This window comes from Lutzomyia longipalpis, chromosome 3 (genome assembly GCF_024334085.1).
Source record: "Lutzomyia longipalpis isolate SR_M1_2022 chromosome 3, ASM2433408v1".
Lineage (NCBI taxonomy): Eukaryota > Metazoa > Arthropoda > Insecta > Diptera > Psychodidae > Lutzomyia > Lutzomyia longipalpis.
Genome location: NC_074709.1, coordinates 19,227,449 through 19,252,664, shown reverse-complemented (window position 1 = coordinate 19,252,664; position 25,216 = coordinate 19,227,449). Strand labels below are relative to the sequence as shown.

The following is a 25,216-nucleotide window of genomic DNA, read 5'->3' as shown; positions in this document are numbered from 1 at the left end:
ACAACTGAATGGTGTGCGAAAGGAATCTGAATAGAGTGCATTTTCCAGGTGTCCATTGAATGGATTTTGCATGTATAATTTTAAAATTCCATCTGAACAAAAGGAGAAGCTTGCAAGTAGAGTAGGTAACTACCTATATACATAGTAGTTTGGTGAAAAAAAAAGGAGAAAAGCTTTGAATCTCTGGGGAGCTTTTCGAGACGTTGAATGATTCTGCAATTAGAATAAATTAGGGCACGAGAATGCGGGTGTGATGGGGGAAAATTCCAGATTTCGCATTACTCACACTTTTAATGACTCACAGGGCTGAGTTTATCTGAAAGATGAGACTTTTCTAGCCCCCAACCGTTGTGATCAACGTGGTGGGCATTCCTGCTTGCCGTTAAGAATGATGGAGCATACATTTTGGGAAAAATCCTCGACGTTACAATGTGGGTGAGCTTTTTTTTCTATTGGAAACCATAGAGAACATAGAGCCGAGCTTTTTGTGTGGTGTGTGTCAAAAAGATAGGAAAGTGTGCCATCGCATTGTCCTTGGCCGAATACATCGTTTCCTTCACTGTGCTTCGTCTCCATACCTTCCCCAGGAATGCCTACGACTCATTTATCATGCTGAGAGAGACAATAGCACAAGAGATAATGTATAACGACAGATGAACCATAAATAATATCACGCGGGATAGGCAGTCACTCAAGTTTTTCGTATATGCGGCAACAACATACCAAGCAAATATGAATATAAACATTCTAATGAGCTTTTCCTCACAAAGGAATCTCGCATCAAGTTCTTCTGCTGTCCCCGTGCTCTCATCATAATTTTTCAATCGCCCCACCACACAATTCTAATTACTCGCAATTTCACGCAGAGTCAGCCATGGCACCACCACCCCCAGCTCACCCCAACTCACCCTTAATTACGATTATCACTATACGAAGAATATTTCCCGTCGTGCAAGTGAGATTGATGATTTTTTTTCACTCTAAATTATCTCCCGCAGCACATTCCACCACTCTGATGAGTAAATATTCGATAAATCTTCTCAAAGTTTTTTTTCCTATGTCCCTCCATGGCGTGTTGATCTCAATTAAGAGAAGGCAAATATGAAAGAAAATGCGGGAAAATAGCCCGAGGAAGAGTATTACATAATCAGTGCATTTTTATTTTTAGTTGGGTACTTTCTTTCTTTCATTAAGGGTGTAATAAAAATTTCTCTTTTGTGAGAACATAGAAAGGAGTTTATTCATGTTTATATGGGCTATGACCTAATTCGAGGAGAAAATCAGGGAACACATAGGGAAGAGCGGGGTTAAAAAAGTCACTTAAAGGTTTAAAAAAAGCTCAAAATATCATATTTCCCAGAAAGATAAAACGAAATGTATAGCTCATTTCTTTAGGAAATTTACTGCTCTTTAACTCTTTCTCAGATCATTTTGTTCTATTTAGCTAGGAAATATGATATTTGAGGCTTTTTCCAAACCCTTAAGTGACTTTATTAGCCCCGCCCTCCCCTAATCTTATAGGGGAACAGATAAAGGGATTCTCTACGCCAGAAATTATAGGGCTTCAGTTGATTTCAATGCAAGGGGTGTTTATCTGTCGAATATTTTGATAATTTTACCGAATCACGACGATTCATCCAAATCTTGACGAATAGTCTGAATTCCTTTGATGAAAAATCTGAATCTTAACGAATAGTTAGAATTTCCCTAATAAATAATCTGAATTCGAACGAATAATCCGAATCTTGACGAATAATTCGACTCTTCTTTGCGAATAATATGAATATTATTGACGAACAATCCGAATCTCAAGAAAAAATCCTTTTGACAAATAATTCAAATCTCCAAATCACAACGAATTATCTGATTCTTAACGAATTATTCGATTCTTTTTGCCGAATAACCATAAACTCTCCGAAATATTCGATTCTTGAAGAATAATCCAAAGATTTTCACTCAGATAAACACCCCTTATTACAATGAGAGAAAGACTAAAAATAAAAATAATTTTCTTATATTTTTTTTTATTCAAAATCAACAAAGAAAATATCCCGATAGTAGAAAGGACAAATGAGGAATTTTTATTAGAAGAACTAACCTCAATTTTCCCTAAATTAATTACGTAACATTTGAAGTATCTACATATAGCTTCGACAAACTACTTAAACTAATTATAACGTATATAAATATTTAGATTCAACATCGTACTTGTGCTCTGATTGTTTTATTTATAATTTAAATCCTTCGTTAATGAAATATGGGGAAAATTATGGGGTTTGAGTGTAATGTATATTGTCATTTTATCGAATTTTGCACCACTCAGCCTGACAACTGTTCCAACCCCTTTACAAATGCCCCATCCGGGGGACTTTCGCACTTTGTCCGTGGGATTTGTGGGTTGAACAGTAATTGCGTTAGAATGTCAGGCTGTATATCCCCCAGGCTTGATATTGTAGGGGACACTAGACAACCACTATATAAAATAAGTCAACTGGCCGCTTATATAATGCTTTTTATATCCTTCACTATGGCGAAAGATTTAATTTTGAATCTCGCCCATCATGTTGACTATGGTGACAGTTTAATATTTTGCAGAGAATCTATATTAGTCGGGATTTTCTGTGGATATTTATTTTATTTTCCAGTTGCTTAACTTTCGAAATATTGCATAAAATAAACTATTTTTCTACATATAGGAGATGGACTAGTTCTGAGCTTTAAAATTAAATAAAAAGAGGATGTCAACACTAGTCTCACATTGCCTGTTACAAAACCTTCTTGCTGAGTTTCTCAGGACACATTTTTATCATTTTATTTTCGTGGTGTGTCGAGGGGGAGGAAAAAAACTTTCTCACATGCGTTGGTGGTAGATAATGAGAGAAAAATTGCAAAAGTTGAAAGACATCAGCATTACTTCATATACGAGGATTTCCTCCATCGTGTACTCTCAGAGGGAAATAAAATGTTCAAGCACATGGACAAGTTTTGTCCTATGTAGGTAATCTTTTTCGTCCAATTTGCTCGACACGTTGCTTTAAGGATTCCAGAAACACCGTTTATGCTTCAATCAATGGTTGGTAAAACGTGCAAAAACCTCAAATCTCATTCAAGTTCCATGAGGGAAAAATTTTAAGCTTCATTCCTTGGCGTTACATGAAAAGCACCAGACCAGCATAAATTTTTTAACACACATCCTTCCTACTTATCCGCAGAAAAGTTAAATAAAATTTACTGAAAACATGAAAGCTCACCGCATGGTATACATGCAGACACGGCAGTCTCAACTCCCTTGTGGCGGTTTTAAGAATGTTATACTATGTTACGTATACATGGAGATTAAATTGAATTAAGCAATCGTGAAGGAGGAAGGAACCATCAATTAAGTTTTATGCTGAATACAAAGCTCTCACGATATTATTTAAGAGTTTCCATGCATAATGTACTTTGCATGTGCTTTTAGTGAATATGCTTGGAAAAGACATGAAATGATGATGGTGGAAAATTCACATGGAAAAACATTTTCTTGCCTTGGGGGAGACTTGAGTGGAAAATTTGAGCTTTAAAGCTATCTATATATACAAGTTATGTTTGATTATTCAAATTTTATAAAGCAAAATTGTGCTTTTAATGCTTCTAAAACACTCTGAGTTTGTTCAAAGTACAAAAAAAAAAACGGAATGATTTTCCTTTCCACAAAAACCACTTTGAAGACGACCATTTGAATTTCCCGAATTTCCTTGAGGTTTTGGAATTTATTTTTGGTAAAGAAAGTTCATTTCTAAACTTTTTTGTTATGTTGTTTTTATACAAAATTTTCACTCTATTAACGATTTGGGTTGAAGAGTATCGTTTATTTATTTTCACTCTGATTTAACTCCTATTGAATGGGAGGAGCTTTCCCAAAATTTAGTTTTCCGTCATAAAAATCATTTTATAACCTTTTTCCTAAAATTTCCCAAAACTTTCAGCAATTTTTGTAGAATACTTGATGAAGCAAACTCTTTAAATTTCACGGCACAAATCTTCCTGCATAGAAGTAAAGTGTTGAAAAAGTTTTGAAAAAAAAACAGCTAAAAGGGGAAAACTTTCGTAAATTGTCACCTCTTTCTGCGAGCATAATGTGTACATAGCAAAGTGGTCCTTATCTTGCATGCCCCCAAAAACGGATCACCACTTAGAAGTGCTGTCGCTTTTGCGTAGGAGATTCTTAGCACCTTGACGCACATTCACGAGCTTTTTCCTGGGGATATGCTTGTCAACTTGGGTAAATAATATAGCTCACAAGATTCGTTGAAAGCACACACACACACCTTTGGCACATAATCTCCCTTCGTCTTAGCCTGAAAGTGGCTGTGATGACGACATAACTTCTTGAGCTAGACATGAATGTGGCAATTTGGGGGGAATATGACGAAAAGTCACTAAAGAATACCGCACCGCACCAAACATTCGAGAGATGAGACAACAGAATGAATAATTTATGGGAGTTTCTCTGCAATGCTGAACGCATCCTTTTTTGTCTTTCCGCAGATTCTCCTCGAAACTCCTAACGTCACTGTGCCAGAAGAGCGAGAATCAACCATTGACTGGAATTATTGTGATCGGCGAGGGACAATCCGCTCGTGCCACGGCACTCTCTGGGTCAGCAATGAAGCTGCCGGTGCTATGGGCAAAGGGCGGAACCGCCAGCCTTAATGGATTGCACAAAGAGGTAAGTCATCCATCCCACTGATGTGCTCCAAAATAGCATTTACATAAATCGATGTGGCACAAGCTCCCACAAAAAGGAAACTTTTCATCATAAATTCCGCCCCACTCGCGTGGCAAAAACTCCAAATCTTCTGTGTTAGAGATCCAATGAAATGAATGCTTAGACGTAGAAGAGCCCCCGCATGTACGCCCAGAAATCCATAAAAAAATCCACACCCATCAAAAAGAAACTTTCGCAAAGCTCTTTTTTTGACGAGTTTATCCCCTCCGAAAAAGGATTTATAATTCAGCAAATGGTCTTGTTCACCCAAACACTGTCCATCTTCAGGCTTCAATAAACTTTTCATGTGTATCTGTTTGGTTAAATTGAATTTCTGAATTCTTGGTTAAGTTGACTCATTTTATCAACAAAGATTAACAGAGTAAAAAGAATAAGAAATTTCTGAAAAAGCCAAAAGATTTGTTTAGAACTTCAAACAATTGGGCTTTATTCAGTAATCAAGAAACTCATAAAATCCTTGAAATTTGTACTGAGATTTCAAGATTTCACTTTCCTGCTGAACAAAGCCCTATGGGGCAGATTTTGATAAAAATATTTTCTTTTCTTACAGTGGGTTATAAGATTATTGGTATTCTGATTGAAATCTTGAAATTTCAGTATGAAATTCAAAGATTTCCAGAATTTCTTGGTCGCTGAATAATCCTGTTTTTAAAGTTAATTTATTTCCTGGCTTTTTAAAAATCTTTCTGATTATATTCTGGAACAACAAATTTTTTGGTTTCCTTTTATAGAAAGACATTAGATTGATTTATATTCATTAACTATCAAAATCTTACAAAAACTTTTAAGTTTTTATTTATTTATTTTTTTTTCTTTTTCTCCCACCCCTCCCTAAGGTCTTCGGGTCTACTGACTTAAGTTTTTATAAAAGAAAAGAAAAGATTTTATCAAAATTGGCCTCAATGACGTCACTATTTTGTTTTTTTTATCTATTTAACCCGGATTTTCCAAGAACATCTGTGAAGAAAAGAAAAGCTTTTAAGTTTTTATTTTTGCTTTAGAACATTTTTCGTGAAATTCAAAGAATTTTAATTAAGAACTTTTCTAAACAATTTTAAAGTCAGACTTTGAGAGTCTGTGTAAAATGTATGATGAAACATCAAGGGGTGTTTATCTGAATGAAAATCTTCGGATCTTCGGATTATTCGCCAAAGATTCGGATGATTCGCGAAAGATTCGGATTATTCGCCAAGATTCGGATTATTCGCCAAGATTCGCTTGATTCGCCAATATTCGGTAGATTCGCTTAGATTCGGTAGATTCGCCTATATTTTTGGTGCACAAATAACACTTTTTAAGCAAAAAACTATAGCTTTTAAGTATTTCGCATATTATAGACGTACCTAAATGTATTTGTTTGAATTTTTTGAACTTGGTTTAAAGTTTAGAACAACTTTTTTTGTAGTAAAAGGTTCTCAAATCGTCGGAAAATTCGGTTCTTTAACTTCGGGGCCAAACTGTACTTAAAAGCACGTTTTATACATCACATATTTGCGGTGAAGGAAAGCTATAATGGCCTGTAGGCCGTCTAGCCCTTTTGTTAGTCAATATTTGTCTTACAATTAGTAAGACAGAGATATACCATTTAAAGTTTTAAATTTATATGTTAGAATAATATACAATATTAAAAAAAATATTGTTTATTCATCTTCTATAGCAAAATACGTGTAAATTGTTTTTCAATACTTTAAAAAACCAAAAGGATCATAATACACTTTACTTAACATGCTATCAACCTTCTCATACAACTGTTGATTTAAAATTTTAGTTTATTGAACCATTTAGATTAAAAAAAATCTGTTCTGCCCGTTCTGCCGTTTTCAAGTTTTTGTCATTAGATTTTTTTTCAAAATTTTATCTCTTGTTTTACATATCTTATTTTGATTTTATCCAAATTGTAGCTATAGCTTTTTTTGTTGATCCGGTCTTCGTCAGTGGGGGCTTTTTTTCTTAACCAGGAGTTAAAAGGAAAAACTTAATTTTTCTTCCAGAGCTTTCGGCTCCCTCCGAGCCTTTCTCAATGGATCAAATTGCACATTCCTTATGAAAACTCCTGGAAACGTCCAAGACTCCTGGTTAAGAAGAAAAGCCCCCACTGACGAAGACCGGATCAACAAAAAATTATAAACACCCACGTCAGAACTTTAAATATGTAGCTATAGCTTGATGTTTCTGATGTTTTAGATAGTCACATAGCACTTCAAAATCTTAAAGTGTCCAATTTGAGCAAAATTGGTCAAAGAGCACTCGAGATATGGCCTTCAGAACTTGTAGAATACATACAAGAATTTTTTAAATGGCGAAATCTCATAAACGGCAACATAGATTTTTTTCATTTTTTGCATGGTAAAAGATACTGAGTCAGGCTACAACATATCAAAATTTAAAGGAAATCGGTAGCAGATGTACGGAGATATTGCCACTTAAATTTAGACAATTTTTGTTTTTGATTTTACCGTTTCTTGCGGCCATTTTTGGACTTTAAATATTGTAGATAGTTGTAAGGCTTCCTGGAACCTTTCATTTGAGCTTGAGTTGGTCAAAATCGGTCAAGCCGTTCTCGAGTTATATCGAAAAAACACTTTTTGTTTTAGGCCGCCATATTTGCTAAACGGCTTGACCGATTTTCAAGTATGAATTATCGCTGAAAACGTCTCACTGAGCTCTATAACTTACTAAAATTTCAGACCTCTAGCTATAAGAGAAGTGGTTGACGGTATTTCAAAATGGCGGACAGCGGCCATCTTGGATTTTGAAAATGCAAAAAAATGAAATTTTACACCCACATTTCTATAGAAAACTTCAAATCCGAAGTCTATCTGTTACTGTTCTCGAGCTATAAGATAAAGTTTAAACCACCACCGCCCGGTAAGCCGGTTGGAACAAAAATGTCACTCCAACTTGTTCGTAATGTGGAGTGACTTAAACACCTAAAACATAACTTATACGAAGTTTGAACGCGGTCTGAGGTAGTCAGTTATTCCGACATTAACTAATTATGAAGAATGTTGATCAAAATTCGCAAATATTTGAAAATATTTTCCAATATTCGCCAATATTCGTGAAGATTCGGATTATTCGCCATGATTCGGATGATTCGCATGATTCGCTAAGATTCGTCAAGATTCGCGAAGATTCGCCTAAAATATCCAAAGATTCGCCAGATAAACACCCCTTGTGAAACATTCACGCTAATGTTTCATCAGTGAGTTTTGTGCCAAGATATTTTTATGCTTCATGCAAATTGCAAATTTTTTTCACTTCATTTGTGACTGAAATGGAGCTTTTACAAAAATTTTCATAGAGCAATGTGGCAAAAAAATTCAAAAATTCTCACTCAATGTCAAATGCTAATGCACTATTTACACATTTTACCATTTCCCAAACATATTCTGCGTATTCTTTCTATACTCTTCTACCCTATCTATGTAAAATGTACATATAAAACATTGTAGGTATGTGTTATGTAAAAAGAGAACATACCAAATGGAAGTTTCTTCATATGCTCCATCCCTGTGAGATTTAGTATAGATCGTTGATTTTGGCAGGTAGAAAAATTCTTCGAATGGAACACGTCTTTGTCATATTTGTTGTCACTAAACGCCCCTGGAATTTTTATATTTTCACCCATACATCAAACTCTAGGGACTTTTGGGGAAATGCAGAATGGGGCAAAAATATATTTTTTCACATCTTGAGACAATTTTCCGCTTTGTGCCATCTGTCTGCCCGTCTCTGTGTCGTCGTCGAATTGGATTTTTGAGGGATGTTTGATGATAAAACTTCAGCATTTCTGTCTCTCGGTTGGTGTACAAAAATGAATGGTATTGAATTAATTTCTGATTTTCTATACTTACGAGAAGAAATTGTGGTAGTGTTCGCATGTGACTGCTGTGCGGGGCTCCTATGTAATATATAAAGCATAAAAACAGAACATAAATAAAACCACAGTGGAAGAATGAGGCGCTAGATTTGATTAATGACCATAAGTTGGAAAGTTTAAAGGAAAAACCATCATAAACGGAAGAGATTTGAATGGAATAAGGCATTTTGTTGTGTTTAAAATGTATTTAAAATATGTCAGAAATGTTCCAAGGCTTAGCAAAGTTTATATTCTCTCATGAAAACCATGGCGTTGTATTGCTGAATTTCCTTTTTGACCTAAATTTTCAGGAAGATGAAAATTTCCTCGAGATTCTGGTTGTTGAAAACTAAGGGATGGTCACGTTATTTTGGAAACTCGGGGACTTTCAAGAGCGATTTTCAAGCCAATTTTTAAACCAAAATTTTGAAATCTGCTTGCACTCTTGTTAAATGGCCAAATACTGATAAGAATTCAGTATTTTTGATTTAGAAAATAAATTTTTGTGCTCAAAAAATTTATTTGAAATTCTCACATTTTGGCCATTTTGTTCCTGTAGAGTTTCCAAAATAACGTGACCATCCCTTAAATTGAGAGTATCTAATTGTTAGTCTAAATCCTCTCAATCTTAATCGCTCTCTTCAGTTTAAGTCGTTTATTTAAAACTTGGCTTCAAAAACTCTTTGAATTTTTAGGCGAATAATGAATACCTACCAGAAAAGATTGATGAAACAAAAAATTTGAAAGAATAATTTAAAAAAAAAATTAAAGTCAAAAGAAAACCTCCCGTCAATAAATAAAGAAAATAAAATTACATTTTATACAATGTCTTCTGTAAAGCAAAGTCACTAAAGTGCTATATGAGAGAGAAGTTTGGAAGCATATCATTGTCAGGAAAGGGGTGGTGAGGAGGTGAAGGGTTAAAATCACACACAAAAGAGCAACGCGAGAAATAGGAGTGAATTTTGAGGGAGCAAATTGAATAGATTCAACTGACGGTTTTAGTTAAATTGAAATTATTCATGAATTCAGAAGGGGTATTTTTTTTACTCCTTTTTTTAACATTGAGAATAAAGCGACGATAAGGAATAAATTTCCTCTGTGTGACATTGTGCCGGAACGTATTGCCCTTCTTGGTAAACTCTGCCCTTTTTTGGGGGGCAGAGGGGGAGATGAATTCGGAAGAAAAACGAAAGTGAAATTTCCTGGGGAGATATAAATTTCTCTCGTTTGGCCCGCACGCAGTGATGTACAATCTTGAAAAGTCCCACTTGAACCCATCGCAACAAAAGCTTTGGCAGCCAAACCCCACACCACCCCGAAAAAGCCCTCAACCATTGACAAATCTTTCCGGTTCCACCTGCAGAGGGAAAATAAATAACGAAAAGATAGGTCAATTGATGGCCCAAATGGCCATTTAAGGATTATTCCAACTTGATTCCATTCAAAAATCTCTTCGAAATATCTGCAACATTTGCGTACGAAAACACACTGGGGCCATTATACCTCTCTTTGGGGGGATTTCCCTAAAATAATTCCTTCTTGACAAAGTCGAATATGTAATGGTCTTCATCGAGTGGAGAACACGAGAAAAAAAGATCTGGAAAGATTGTTCAAGAAGCTGTAAAGTTTCTCAATACCTTCCAACGCAAAAATTTGTTCATTTTTATTTAAATTGCTGAAATAATGACACTCATTTCTCATGCAATAAATTTCTGTCTGAAAGCACAAAAGCTCTATGGTAGAAGCGCAACTTTGTGTTGTTATATATACCCTGTGGGTTTGGAAGGAGATTTTTCTCCTTGTTTCCCTCTGATTCTCTTCGGGTGTGCTTTGGAAAAAGTCAAGGGAAAGTGAGATGAAAGTTTTGGAGAAAAAGTCGAGGAGGTCCTTCACATATGTATATATATTGATCTGCTATACATACATACATATTTATCTACCTTACCAATCATCGAAATGGTTTTGTATTGATTTTTATGAGTTTTCTTTATTTTTAAGAAAATTTTTTAAAAATAAAATAAGATAAAGAAATGAGCTTTCCATATTTTTTATAAATGATTTATTTGACGCCTTGGTGTCATGTTATTTGCGTACGTTAACCATGCGTACGTTACCTTTTTCGAGTGCATTGCGTACGTAATTTAAAAACAATTAAAGACTAATAAAAAAGGTCTCTACCTGCGCCAACAGGTCAACTTACAAACAAAATGAAACATACCATTTTCAGCAACATCAGCTCAGTTCTTGCTCTTTAACGACCCAAGCAACACGGGTTTTCACGACTAGTCAAAACTATTTTTCCAATATTTTAATTATTATTGCTATTATTGTATTCTTGTTCAAAATTGAATCATATAAGTAGTCGTCAACAATTTCTCTACGATTTTTCAATAAAATAATGCATGACTTAAAGAAGTCATAATGCGTTGAATAAAATATTGAATATTTCCGTGCTTATTATTTGATTAGAGAAACTAATTTTACATAATAATTTTATCTACTGCATTTTAACCTTGGAATATACAATTTTGGTTTTACTTCTTTAATAAAAAATAACTGAAAATAAAAAAAATATTTATTTGTAACCGACTCATTTCTACGACAACCAAAAATAAGTCTTTAAGAAGTCGCAACGGACGCAACATTTACTGCACGGAAGAATTACTACCTGACTTAATTGTTTTTTAATTACGTACGCAAATGTACACAAAATGAACCACGTACGCATGATTTACGTACGGAATTATAACGTAACCGACGCCTTTAAATGAGCTTTTACGGAAAAATGATAATTTCTTGGGTAAAGTCTAGATAAAGTCAAACATGATCAAATAAAGAGAGGAATTTAGTACTGGCTATGTGCTAAGAGCATAAGGCAAGAGAGGCAAGAGGAATGGTTATCTCGGTGGTTATGGGAGTAAAGAGCGTGTGTGCACACATGAGAAAATATAGTGAATGATTAAAAAGGTATTACATTATACAGTGTTTAATTCAACCTAACCATCCCTTTTAGGTCAGGGTGGTTATCAAAAATTTAATTGACAAAATGGACTAACTCTAAAAAGGGCATTTACACCTGAAAATAAATTAAATTTGAGATCAGAAAAATTTAAAGAGAAAATCGTAGGTAAAATTACTTTAATTTTAGTGAAAAGTTTTATTTGTGGATTAATTCTTAAGAAAAATAATAATTAGAGAAGTCTGGGGCTGACAATGCAAAACTAGGGGTGAAATTCACTAGTCAGGCAGATATAAGATTCCTCAAGAAAGACTTAAGTTTTCTTAAAGTTTACTTAAAAATGTTTAATTTTTCATACGAATATCTAAAGCTTTCTTAAAATTGCTTGAGGAAAAACTTAAAATTTCTTAGGAAAAATTTAAGATTCTTAAATTTAAGATTCTTAAATTTTTTAAAGGGAAACTAAAGATTTCTTAAGTAAATCGAGAAAAATACATATTTATGATGATTTTTACGAATTTCGATGTCCAAAAGCGAACAGAAAAAATCATCGAAATATATGCATCTAGCCCAATTCAGCTTGACTGGAGAAATCTTAAGTTTTGCTTAAGATAACTTAAAAACCTTAAATTTTTCTTATGAGATCTTAAGGTTTTTCTTAGGGAATCTTAAGAAATCTTATGAAAACTTAAGAAAACTTAAAGAATCTTTAAAAAATTTAAGTCTTTCCTAAGAAAACTTAAGTCTGTCTGACTAGTGAATTTTACCCGAGATTCAAGAAAAAGCTAATCCTATTTCTCGCTGACTTCAGTCAGCCTCAGTCTCCTCTACGCAATGTATTATTAATTTTGTTAAGAATATGGATTAACTATATTTATGCAAATTTCCCCAATAATGACCCAATCTATAAAGAAGTCAATCCTAATCGATTTTTACCATTCTCCTCCCTCGTCTAGTTTCAAAGAGACAGACGATTTCCAACTCCTTCGTCTCACATGTTTCTCGCATATACATATACATATGTATTTTGATCAAAGAGATTTGATGCCAATGTCCCATGTGCAAAATCAGCAAGAATTTTATGGATTTACACGAGCAGACGTTGGACAATGAGGGGGGTGGGTCGGTTGGTAGTTGAGTGATAAAAAAGGCAAAACAAGTTGATAAGATAATCGAATTCTATCGACACTCAACAACATATTTTCCATACAAAAGCTGTTACACTCTGCCAAAAACAATCCGCAATGTCGCGCGTCCTCCCCCACCCGCGGGGTACGTTCTCCCGGCACATATAAGCTACTTTAACTCCTTGGCGTTTAGGCTAAAATCTTCATGGAGAACGCGCCTAGGCGCCAACCCCACCCACCCGTTACGTCACTTCCGATAGTTGCCATGCCAACATAGTACTCACAATGAGCTAGAGATGAAAAACGCACGGATCATGACAGTTCCCCAAGAATAATAAATTTGATTCGCATGTCTTTCTCAGTGGCATCCATTCTCTTCGCTTTTTTCTCTTCTTCTTGCCTTATTTCATCTTTTCTTAACAGCCACGACTTATTTTCTTCAAAAAATTTATTTCTTATCCTCCCTCAAAAAAGCCTAAAAAGAAACCAATTAAAAGCAACCGAAAGCAATGCCTTTTATGGGTGAACAATAGCATTAAATGTTGTTCAGAAATTATCTATTCATTTTCCACTTGAATACTTTCTTCATTGCTTTTCATCGAAATTTTCCATACAATTGCCGTTTTATTGATGTTATGTGGTAGGTATCCCCTAAAGAAAATTCTCTAAATCAATTAAAGTGAAATTTTATTATTTGCTATGTATCTCAATGTACATATATTGGCGATATGTAATTTCCGGAGGTACTGCAGATGAAAGAAAATCAAAGGATTTTCGAGTTTTCTTTAAACGAGATCAAACATTTCAAAAAGTTTTTCTTTGCCGATTGAAATGAACTAGGATGCCTCAAGGATACCTCTATTTTTCATTCCTTTTCTCCCTTAAACCTCTACAGAAGGGTCTATTAAATTCAACTTTATTTACGAGAGAACTTATTGCAATTGGTTATGCGCCTTGTACATGAAAAATGCAAAAAGAACTTCTTCAGACTTTTTGAAATGCCCTAGCTTAACTTCCTTGAAAGTTCTCAAAAGATTATACCTACAGTATAGCTATTAAATTAATAAAATAAACTTTATTAAGAAAGGAAGTTTATTAAATTAATTAGTAAAGAATTTGCAGAATTTGTTTACATTTCCCATTTGAAAAACAATTCGACCCTTTTTACATTCATTGAAAATAAGCCATGTTTTTTTGGCAAATAAATTTAATTAGGAAATGGAAGAATTTCCCCAAAGGATGAAAATACATAAATTCCCATCTAACTCACCTTAAAATTGAGTTATGATTCATCTCATATTTTTCACCAAGTTTCCATTTCACGGAAGTTCATTTATCCATGGCCCGGGATATTCACTTTAAATTTGAGTTTATGTTGAAAAGAAGAAATTGAACGTGAAATTTTCCATTCTAAATAAACAGAATACGTCGTATAAAAGTTTGTTGAAGTAATTTTGCATTATAAGGGATAGAAATATTTGTATATTGTACGTATACATTGTATATTTAAGTACTATAATTCACACTGATGACAAGAAGACTCAAAACTGTCTTAAAATTTGCTCTAAATTATTAACTTTACCACGATATTGCGTTAAAATTGCTCTCGAAAAAGGCAGAATTATTTTTTTCTTTTAACAAACAGACTTTAAAAAAAATCAGCTCCATATGTTTCCTCGACCATACTCTGTGTACATATACGTTATGTCTTGCAGAGCTTTCTTGGTAAAGCTCAAGGAAGCAAAAGTGCAGATTTCTTGTATTTAGTCTGTGTGCAGAATATAATGTTCAACAGCATGAGAAGTTTTATTTTACGAGTTGACTTTTATTGCTTCCACCACGGTTTCTTTTTTCTTCTCCACTCCGTAGAAAGCTTCTTCTTTTTGGGTGGAATTTAATTGTCGTCGGTGGCAATGATGCGTAAGGTGTGTGTGAAATTTTATACCAAGTGCTACTTCACCATTTATAATACCTTTTGTGATGGAATGCGAAGGGAAATTTTGGCATTTTTGGAAGGAAATGTAGGAGAAGAAATTGGGTCAGATACGGAGGGAGGAGGGTGTCGTCAATATTTTGAGTGTGTGCGATGTGCGGAGAAAATATGATTCAGCATACTACACCTCATGTCACACAATGCTGATGTCTTGTGGATGCCATTGAGTCAATCAAATATGTATTATTTCCTAACAAGGCATCAGGCATTACCATCCAATGTGACCTTTCGTCATGAGGCGCAATTTGATATTGAGGAGTGGTAATTTTGGCCTAATTGTGTTTGCTCTGAACATTTCTGCCACTTGAACGATGGCTTCTCACACACACAAACAACACCCTCGCCTCAGAATTGTATTTCACTTTTCCATCCCTAAAACTTCCATACCGGTCCGTTCTTCCACTCAAAGTGAAAATTGCTCCCAAAGGCATCCACTCCACCCCGGAAGGATAATTATCATGGAGGAGCATACTTACGTTGGGCATCCCCTCCTACCCTCCCAAAGTATATAGCAAAAAGGAAAGCAAATTGCAGAGGGGGAGGGTGAAATAGTTTCAGACACTATCACCATATCATTTAAATTATAGCACGTGAGAGAAGCCTCTCTTTTTGAGCACCTCCCTCGCTTTATGATTTAATTCTTCATTTTAATTGCTGTTGTTGGTTACAAAACTTTTCCCTGTGAGTTGGTACGTGCAACTTTGGATCGAATTGTTTTGCCCGGTATTTTGAGATAATTTTAATTTGCTGAAAATGTTGCCACATTCTCCCCACCATCTCTCCTTGGCATCCTCTTCACGACACATACTACAAATTTTCATATGTGATGTACACAATGTACATTATTATACATACAATGCTGTATGTAACACAATGAATAAATTTTCCTTAATTAATCTTCTTTGCAGATCCAAACACCTTTTCAAGCGATGCTGCAACCGTCCTCCAAGGAAATTCTCGAAGCAATAAGAGCACTGTTTATACAGGTAAATCAAAATTTGAATGTACTCATTTGAATATTTCATTTATGTTATGCGGTGCAGCAATTTATGTACATACATTTTACATTAGCAGAAGGAACATATTATGTTAGTGAATTTAAATGATAAATTCTTAGCTTTCCTTTGTTAGTTTAACCATACATATAGTTCATTTTTTATCATACATAATACATAGATTTCAGTTTTATATTTGCATCTCAATTTGCTACTATTTAACGTCGTGATGTAAAAACATATTTTTTTAAAATTTTTATTGATTTTTGCACTGAATAAATAGTTTCGATAAAATCGTAGGAATTCCATGAATCAGTTACAATAGAGAGTTACGTTTCCCACGAGTTATGTATGTACATAATAAATTGGGTGAAATTGATGCATTATATAATTTTTAAAATGATTCTACTTATTTTCCTTTTATGATGGATGATTTTTTATTCAATTAAATAATTGTTTTCTGCATCAATTTTCTCTTTAAAATTAGTTTTGTTTTTCTTATAAGCTGCTCGAAGACAAAAGCGTAGTCAGAAGGAGTTTTGGAGTGTCTAAACAATTTAAAAGTTTATACAAAAGGGGTGATTATCTGAACGAAAATCCTCGAATTATTCGTCAAGATTCGGTTTATTGTTAAGAATATTTGAATTATCCATTAAGAAGTTTCGGACTATTTTAAGGAGATTCGAACTATTCGTCTAGATGCGAATTGTTCGTCGAGATTAAAATTATTCGTTAAAATTCGTACTATTCGTCAAGAAGTTCTAATTTTTGTCAAGTTTCGGATTATTTGTCAGGAAGGATTATTTGTAAACACTCTGATTATTCGTCAAGATTCGAATTATTCTCTAAAATATTCCAAATATTCGCCAGATAAACACCCCTTGTTTATATAATTAATGTTATTGTGAAAAGAAAATTATTTCTAGATTAAAATACAATAAAAGTAATTTTCCAGCAAAAATAACGTAAGAATAGGAGCTTTAAACATTAGGAAAGAGCTTTAAACGTAAGAAAAAAATCCCACAAACGCTAAAAAAGAAGTACCGAATATTAGCACAATTAGAACTAAATCCAATAAACTTACCTACTTTCCGTATTTTCCTAAGAGCTATATATTCAATCATTAATCATTACGTAATCAATAAGGGTAATGATATGAAAAATTAACCATATAATTTTATGGAAAAATTCTTGTTTCTTTTTAAATTATTAATTTCTTCCTAAATAATTAAAAAAAATTGATTACTCATTGAATTAAAGATAAGAGTTAATAGCCAAAAATGACCCAAATTAAATGAGCATATTTAATGACCTCTCATTTATCATTAAACACATTTAGATTCACACTGGATAATTTGTTATCGAAATGCAATGAAATATGCTGCATATATAGCGAGAAATATTCACAACTTTCAACCTCTGCATTTTCATACCAAGAATATTCACCAAACCATCCCAATAAGTACCAAGAAATGAACTTAATAATACCCCCAAGCAGAAGAAAAACTTATTTAACATTTTAAGAATCTTCCTGCAATACGTTTTTCAAGTTTAATTCATCTGAATTGCATCTAATTAAAACTTAAAAGTTTGAATAGTAAAATAGCAATGGACAAAATCGGTATAAGGGGTTTTTTCTTCCTTTTTTGGAATTGATGCGAACTGTCGAAATATCTGGCGCCATGTTCATTGATTTTCCGAGGGAGAACTTGAATAGGTTGAGAATATACCATTTAAAGATAAATGGTAACATGAAGATTTTCCCGCTCTCGAAATCGTTGCGTATACACAACACTTTTGCCATTGAGCTCTGGGTGAGGTCATTAAATGCTCATTTTCTACCATTAAGGGTTGGATGTATAAATATTTTTTTGTTAGGGGTGTGTGTATTTAGTATTTTTCGGGTAATTCCGAAAGAGTAGGAGAGAACATCACACAATTGACTCCTAATTAATGCTGAGCATAGCGCATTTATACGAGGAATCCTGTCTTTGAGTTTCGTGTTTGGTGAGGTTGTGCTGGTTCTTGCACAATTTTTATGCTATTTCTAGCAATGTAAATAGTGAATTGGCAACAAATACGGGTGGGAAGACCGGTTAAAAGGTCACTAACTGAATCCATTTAAGGAATTGAAATTTTTATTAAAGATTAAATGAAATTCTTTTGTTCAACGGAGAACAGCAGGTGTTTTGAAATATAGGTAGCTACATATAATGTATATGTATTACATAGCTTAATCTACATAATATTTCCTTAGCACAGGATATTTTGTTTTATTTTTAACGCTCCTGCATTGTGAATTTGCAACCTGATGTATAATCAAATGCTGAACTAAATTTTCCCATTGTATGCCATCCTTGTCCCAACAGACTCACTGGCATTCATTCTTTATCATGTCGGATGTGGAGGCGTCAATGATGCTGGGAGGAAGTGAAGGTGCACCACTGAGAGATCCACCACTTGTTCCTACAATTTTACCGCTTCCGGCAAACAACGATGATGTGTTCAGGTAATCCTGCATTTCTCCCCGTATATACATATATTTACTCATGCCATACGATTCTTTTGAAAAGAACAGAAACACATCTCTTTCATTTACAACTCATGTCTTTATTCTTCACACACATAATGAAATCATACAAGAAAGGGGAAACAAAAGAAAGTTCTTTTAATTCTTTTGAATTTATGCATGTAGGTAATGTAAATATTCATTGAGTTTTGTGCACTTATTTTAAAGCAAATTAAAATATTTAAACAATTTTAAACCGTAAAAAAGGGGTAATTTATTGTGAAATTCATGACATGATTGGTGATGAATATTTAAATAATTTATAAAATCCATAAAACGGGTGCCCTGATTGATATAACTCGATTTAAATTGATTAAAACTTTTCACAGGAAATTAAATAAAGTGAAAACTTTTTGCTATATGTATAATGAGGAAAATATATGGAAATAATGATTTATTTTTAGTTTAGAACTTTTCAAGTTATTGCGCGGTCATTTATAAACTACGGTTTCATAGACCTATCTGGGTTAAAGGGTGGGATTAATAAAAAAAAAAGAACTTTTCAAAACATTGCATTGTTGTTGAAAGCTTGAATGGACGGTGTTTTCTGTTCGATATAAAGGAGTTTATCCACTGACCTCCATTGAAAAAACAATTGGAACGCGTATAATTTAAAAAAAAAATAAAAATCACCTGACATCTTCATTTTTTTCTTTGAGCCCAGCTGAGACAATTCAAAAAAAAAATATTTGAAAAATTTGCTCAAAAATTCAAACAATGACGTCACTGTGGTATTTTTGCGTTAAACTCATCAAAGAAATAAAACTATTTTCTAATATAAAATTCTTCTTATATAGATTCTTAGTGAATTTTTACATTTTTCATTAAACTTCATATTCCTATTTAATTGAATTATTTTGAAAAAAGTAAAAATAAAACAAATTTTGTTCACATTCTCCTGTTAACCCTCCATATAATATTGTTTTCAATTTCAATTAACTTGTACTGTGACAGGCTTGACACTATGTGTATTATAAATTTGAAATGCAATTATGTACGCGTATGCATGCAACATTTATTGAGAGCATTGAGAGTATAATTGACACCATTTCCCTAGCAATTGCCGTGAAGAAGGATCGATTTTTGGACAGACTAAATAAATAATGGATATTCTATTAAATTACATGTTAAACGGACATTTCAAAAAATTAGATAAATTTGTGGAAAATTTTGAAAAAACTAATTTGGATAAAATAGAAAGAAATAAAAAGTTATAGAAATTTTCTTTGAATGAAGAACTCTCATTGGTTGATAAATTCCTGACAAAACGTTCTTATTAGCTACCTCGCAGGCTACGTCATCATCTGGAGGTGAAGCCTCAGTGCAAGATTATTTTGAACGTGAGGAATTCTCTGACAATGAATTTTCTTTTGTCTAAATTTCAGCAAAATTCAATTTTCCTTCTCTAAGAAAAAAGAACTTTCTCTTTAATATTTTTGCAGACATATTTTTTCATTCAATTTCCAGACATTCAATTATTTCTGCTTGTATTCTTATATAGAATTTAGGGTTATAGCGTTAGTATTTTTTTCCATTTCGCTTCCATCGCTTTCATACAATGCTGACCATTTAATTTTCCAGCTAAAGTTCAAGAAGACTGCGTCGCATATGTTAATGTTTGTAATCCAATTTGCTCCATAAATTCCAGGCAATTGGCCCAAGTGTCTAAATCAACGAGGGGTGTTGTACTTCTACTGTGCGACTTGTTGGCTGCCCGGAGAGTCATGGCGGAAGCACAGCGACTAAATATGGTTGGGGGTCACTTTATATGGCTGTGGGCTGACCCTAGTTCATCCACGGAATTCTACGATGTTACACAGCCGGCTGATGTGGAGCTGAGCGAGAAGCTGGCCAATGAAAATCCCGAATTTTCAACGGCAATCCGAAGGGAAAGTGATTCGTGGTTTGATCCAGTCGATGGGACGCTTTCGCATCACTTGGATGATCTCGAGGAGCGCCGGGCGGATTTCGATGAGTACGGTGTGAGAAAGAAGCAAAAGGATAAATCTCGAATACTTCCGCGGCAATTTGGGGGGCAGATTATGGGGCTCACAAGCAAGAGTGGGATAAAGCCTGTGAGACGGAAACGAGATGATGGGAGAAATTCTTCAAAGTCACCATTTGCTGGTGAGTTCATTTCTTATTCTTTTCAAAAGAAAATGTTGAAAATTTCTTTATTTTTTATCTATTTAAATTCAAAAATTCAACTGTCCTTTGAGGAATGCTCGTTCGCAATGGAAAATCTTTTACAAAAACAATTTTCAAAATTTTCCCCATCAAGATGAATCCTCGTCTAAATCCGCGGAAGCAAATTCGGATGACTCGAGAAGCGAAGAAAGCCCAGAGGATGGCACAAAAAGCCCGCAAGAGGATACAGCCAGCAGCGAAGCGAGTGACATCAATCCCGTGCACAATGACAATAAACATTCCAGCGCAATACCAATCGATGGTGTTGCAGCAGATGGGAGCAAATTAAAACGAAACCCCTTCCTACATCCCAATGACACAGCACACGTGCTCTTTCACCACTTCAATGACTTTCCAGTGGGCTTCCTGGCACTACGCCCCGTCCGCATGGCCGTTGATCGACATTTTGTTCGTTCAGCTGTGCGTCTCTTTGCCCACACATGGGCCACCGTTGAACTAGAGGCTGGCACTCTACGACCCGATGGGACGGTACAAGAGTCCCAGACACCACGAAATCGCCAAGGGATCCGAGCACGGGACCCACAATGGCCAGAGAGGCGATCCAATAGGAAGATAGAGCGTCGGAGGCGCGCGGCCAAAAGTGAAGTTAACAGTAGTTTTACGGGAAGAACTTTAACACATAGTGACTTAAGTGTAGATTTAAGTAGTAGAATTACACGTGACAACACAAGTGGCTTAAATGTTAATGAAACAAGCAATAACCATGACGCACTGACGCTCAATCGTTATGTGAAAGTGAGCATGGCCAAGCGACAGAATACATGGTGGGCCGTGAATACTACGGACACCCCATCGGGACAGATCAAAAGCACAACTCCCGAAAGGGTTGGGAGGAGACTGAGTGCACCCCAATACCGTGGAGGGTGCTTTGGTACCTCAAGCAAGGTGGATATTCGACGAGCGGAATATTTCGCGAGGTAAGTTTATTTTCTTAATTTTCTAATATTCTCTTGTTTTTTTCTTAATTAGTTTTAAAAAGTTTAAAAAATTCTAAATTAAAGAAATATAAATTCTCTATTAAATTGGAGTCTAGACGATTTTGAAATCCAATTTCTGGGCATATCTGGGTTAACCCTTTCAAGTCTATTAGGTCATACGCTGTCCCAAAGGTTCGATTTTAAAAATGTTTCATTTTGAAAAGTTATTTTATGAATATTGAGTCCAAATTAGTACAGGGCTATGTCTTTACAATCTCTGATCATTTTATGACCACAAAAGAATATCACCAAGGACTCAAAGGATCAGGAAGGACGGAAAACCGAAAATTTTTGAGTTGGGATTTTTTGCCAGAAATGTCTTATTTGAGCTCAAAGGCCTCCCCAAAAATTATTTTTAGTTCAATCAGCTCGCTAGATTAATCGTGGTCCTTACAGGGTTAAATATTCGGAATAATTTACTATGAAAACTCTTGCCGAATATATCAGAAGATTTCTAAATATTTCTAGTAAAAAATTGAAATAGAAAATATGCTGAAAAGCATGAAAGTGTAATAAAAATCGCATTAAGAAGCATGGAAATGCGATTAAATGATGTAAAAAACGATAAAATATGCGATAAAAGTGTACAAAAAATGGAATGGGTTATGAAATTGAATTAACCTGCTATGGTAAATGTAATGAAAACCTGAAAAAAGCATCAAAATGTGCAAATAAAACGCAAAAAGAACTGTCATAAAAAATGACAAAAAATGTATTTAGCGTGCTATAAAAATGTTTAAAAAGTGCTAAAATTATTTTTTTTTAAGTCAAAAAAAAAGTGATTAAACACCGTTTAGTTTTATAACTTATCTAACGTACTTTTTTTTTTCATTTAAAAATTATTTAGCTCTAAATTGCCAAAAATATTTAAATAATTTACCAATACTCGGCTGAAATAGCCAAATATTTGTCTTAAGAGCTCAAATACTCCTCTCAGAAGAACATTTGTTTATAAGGAAAAAAAGCTCTATGTTAGCTAGTAGGTTATAACTACACAAGTTTCACTTTGATATATTTTCAACACAATAAAATTGAAACTAAATTTTTTTATATAGACGCTTTAGGAATTTATAGCATATCCATGTTCCACAATGTGCTCACATTTCCCAGAAACTTAGAAGAGCCCATAATAATGCGATGAAACTGAGTTTTGGAGTAAATGATACGAAAGTTCCACCGAAAGTATCGTTTTCTAATTTATTTCCCAAGTTTTCAACTGAGGTCAAAGCGGTTTGATACAGTCTTTTGGCAAAATGTGTTGTGTGCTATAAATTTCCTCATGCCGTTTTCCGGCATTTTCCATGCTCAAACTTACATATTAAGCAACATTAATACGAAAAGTCAAAATGTTAATTACTCTTTCATAAGCGCAAATTACCACCGAAGAATGGTGATGATGAACATAAAATAAAATTATACTTTGTATTTTAAAAGTAATACTGGCGAGTAAAGTATTCAACACAGTTGGAATTCACTTTTCCAGGGGGGGGATGTGACGAAGGATTTTTCACTGAACACACAACCAGAACCTCATTCACGTCAGCGCGTAAATTCAACTTTATTCACTTGGTAAATTGGGGCATAGAGGGTACAAGTGTTGGTTGGCAAAGAGATAGCATTCCAGGCGGTGTGTAATTGAAATAATATCCAGAGTGAATTTTATTGTGTTGGCAATTGGGAGCTGCAATAAGAGTTGAAGCATTGTGTGAGCAATTAGTGAATTCTCAGGCATGAAAATACACTCCTTAATTCATTAATTAGAAGGAAATCTTAAGGGTAGACGTTAAATAGGGGTATACACAGAAGTCATAAAGCTTATCCCGAGGAAAGATCTCAAGGCGGAGAGTCCATTAGATGAGAGATTGTAGTGCTGAAATTGGAATTGAATTTTCACATGGAAAATGGGAGGGAAAATCCTTCCTTGTCATGCGAAGAGTGAACAATCAATTCCTTTTCCTTCTGACTTATTGAGTCGTTGAGCTAGGTGAGGATTTACCTTCTTTCCGTTCAGGAATGCCATCATTTCTGTCCACCTGGCGCTATTCTCCTCCACCCCCCCTCCCCCCCCCCCCAAAACAACCCCTGTGTGTCTCTGCTGGGTTTATTTATAAACCTTAGAGAGATGTTGGGTGATACCGTCAACACTGTTGACTGCATAAATCAACAGTTAGTCATCGACTTATGGGCAACACGAGTGGTAACAAATCGCCTCTCCACGTTGACTTCCTAACACATTGGCTAATGCGACAGCATCATGAGCTAGAATTAGCCTTCCAGTCACGTAATCATCCTTAATAGAATGAAAACTTCGATGGTCTTTTATTGTTCATTTGCCACGCATGGGTGGAAAGATGAAAGCTCTCAGAGACACACGCGAGGGGGATTTATCAAAAACCACAAGATAAACCAAATAAAGAATTAAATCAGCCGAAATGTAAACCTTCGTGATCTTTGATTGTTTTTATATTGATTTAAAATAAAAACAATACGAAGGAACTCAAGAAGGAAATTCCCACAAAAAAAAAGCTCAAAAGCTCCTTGGAGAATAATCTAAATTTCCCAACAACTTCCCACGTGGAATCCATTGAAACTTAACGACTTTGTAAAAGAAAATGATTTTCATGTAGGAAGATGCTTTCCACGTGTGGCTATTCAGCCCTTGAGGCGTCCATCTTTCAAGTCTCAAAATTAAATTGATTTTCTGATTAATTTTATTATTTTTTTTGCGAAAGAAATAAAAAGAACAATTCAATGAAACTCTATCAAAGCACTTATCGCGGTGTGCATCAAAGTTTGTTCATTTTAAACGCTATACTTTGGCAGGAAGTTCCAATATAGAAGTTCCATATTTGCCATGGGGCACGGCGCCAAGAGAAGTTAGAGGGAAATAATTCAACAAAAGATATATAAGTCAAAGTTCATACGCAGAGAAGATTTAAATTTTACATACTAAAGAGTTTATTGGTTTCGTGACTCGTATATTAATTAATGGAATGAAGTGGAATGTTAAAATGGGAAAATGGAAAAGCTGTAATTTAATGCTAAATAAGTACAAATTGAGAGTTTTTAAATTTTAGTGAGGGTTAAACGTCTTATAAAAATCATGGAATTGCATATTTGGGGATTTTTTTCATGTTTAGAAACATCAAAGATGAAACATAAAATTTACATGTAGATTTCAGTATTTTACAACCACCGGAACATGCACAATCTTGTAAATTATCATAAACTAAATCCTCTGGAATCAGCTAGAAATATGTGAAACATTCGCGCTCATGTTTCATCTGTGTTTATGAGCTTTGAGAAGATATCTTTGAATTTAATGAACTTTATAAAATTATAAAATATAATTCACTTAAAAAGTTTCGTGGTTTAGAGACGATAAATTTTTTTTTACTGCTATGAGAATCATAATTAATTAGAAAATATTAAAGGATTTTCTTTCGCTCATGCATATTTTAAAATTTTAACTCATTATAGTTGCACTAATGACACTAACTTAATAAATCCGAAAGCATCCTCTATGCAAAATCGATTTTACGTATTATATATCACAATCCATTACATAACATTCAGAGTATGAATGCTACATACTTTCATATACATAATCAGAAGCACCTGAAACCCCTTTTACAGCATCTCGGGTAGAAGCGTGCCAATATTCCCCATGAGGGAAAGTTTGTCATTGCTATGTGGGAAAAAGGCTTAAAGCGAGAGATAAGAGTGCTGAAAAAATCGATTAAGTGCGGAGT

At 34.3% G+C, this 25,216-nt stretch overlaps 1 protein-coding gene across 2 annotated transcripts in view; it reads left to right on the top strand.

Annotated features, from left to right (window-relative positions):
• LOC129792482 (uncharacterized) overlaps positions 1 to 25,216 on the top strand; it is a 73,130-nt gene that overhangs the window by 25,572 nt on the left and 22,342 nt on the right. For both annotated transcript variants that reach the window (XM_055831560.1, XM_055831559.1), the window contains exons 3-7: positions 4,531 to 4,711; positions 15,624 to 15,701; positions 18,080 to 18,219; positions 19,928 to 20,406; positions 20,561 to 21,404. In XM_055831560.1, coding sequence (XP_055687535.1) covers positions 4,531 to 4,711; positions 15,624 to 15,701; positions 18,080 to 18,219; positions 19,928 to 20,406; positions 20,561 to 21,404 — 1,722 coding nt within the window. The remainder of the gene's footprint in view (positions 1 to 4,530; positions 4,712 to 15,623; positions 15,702 to 18,079; positions 18,220 to 19,927; positions 20,407 to 20,560; positions 21,405 to 25,216) is intronic.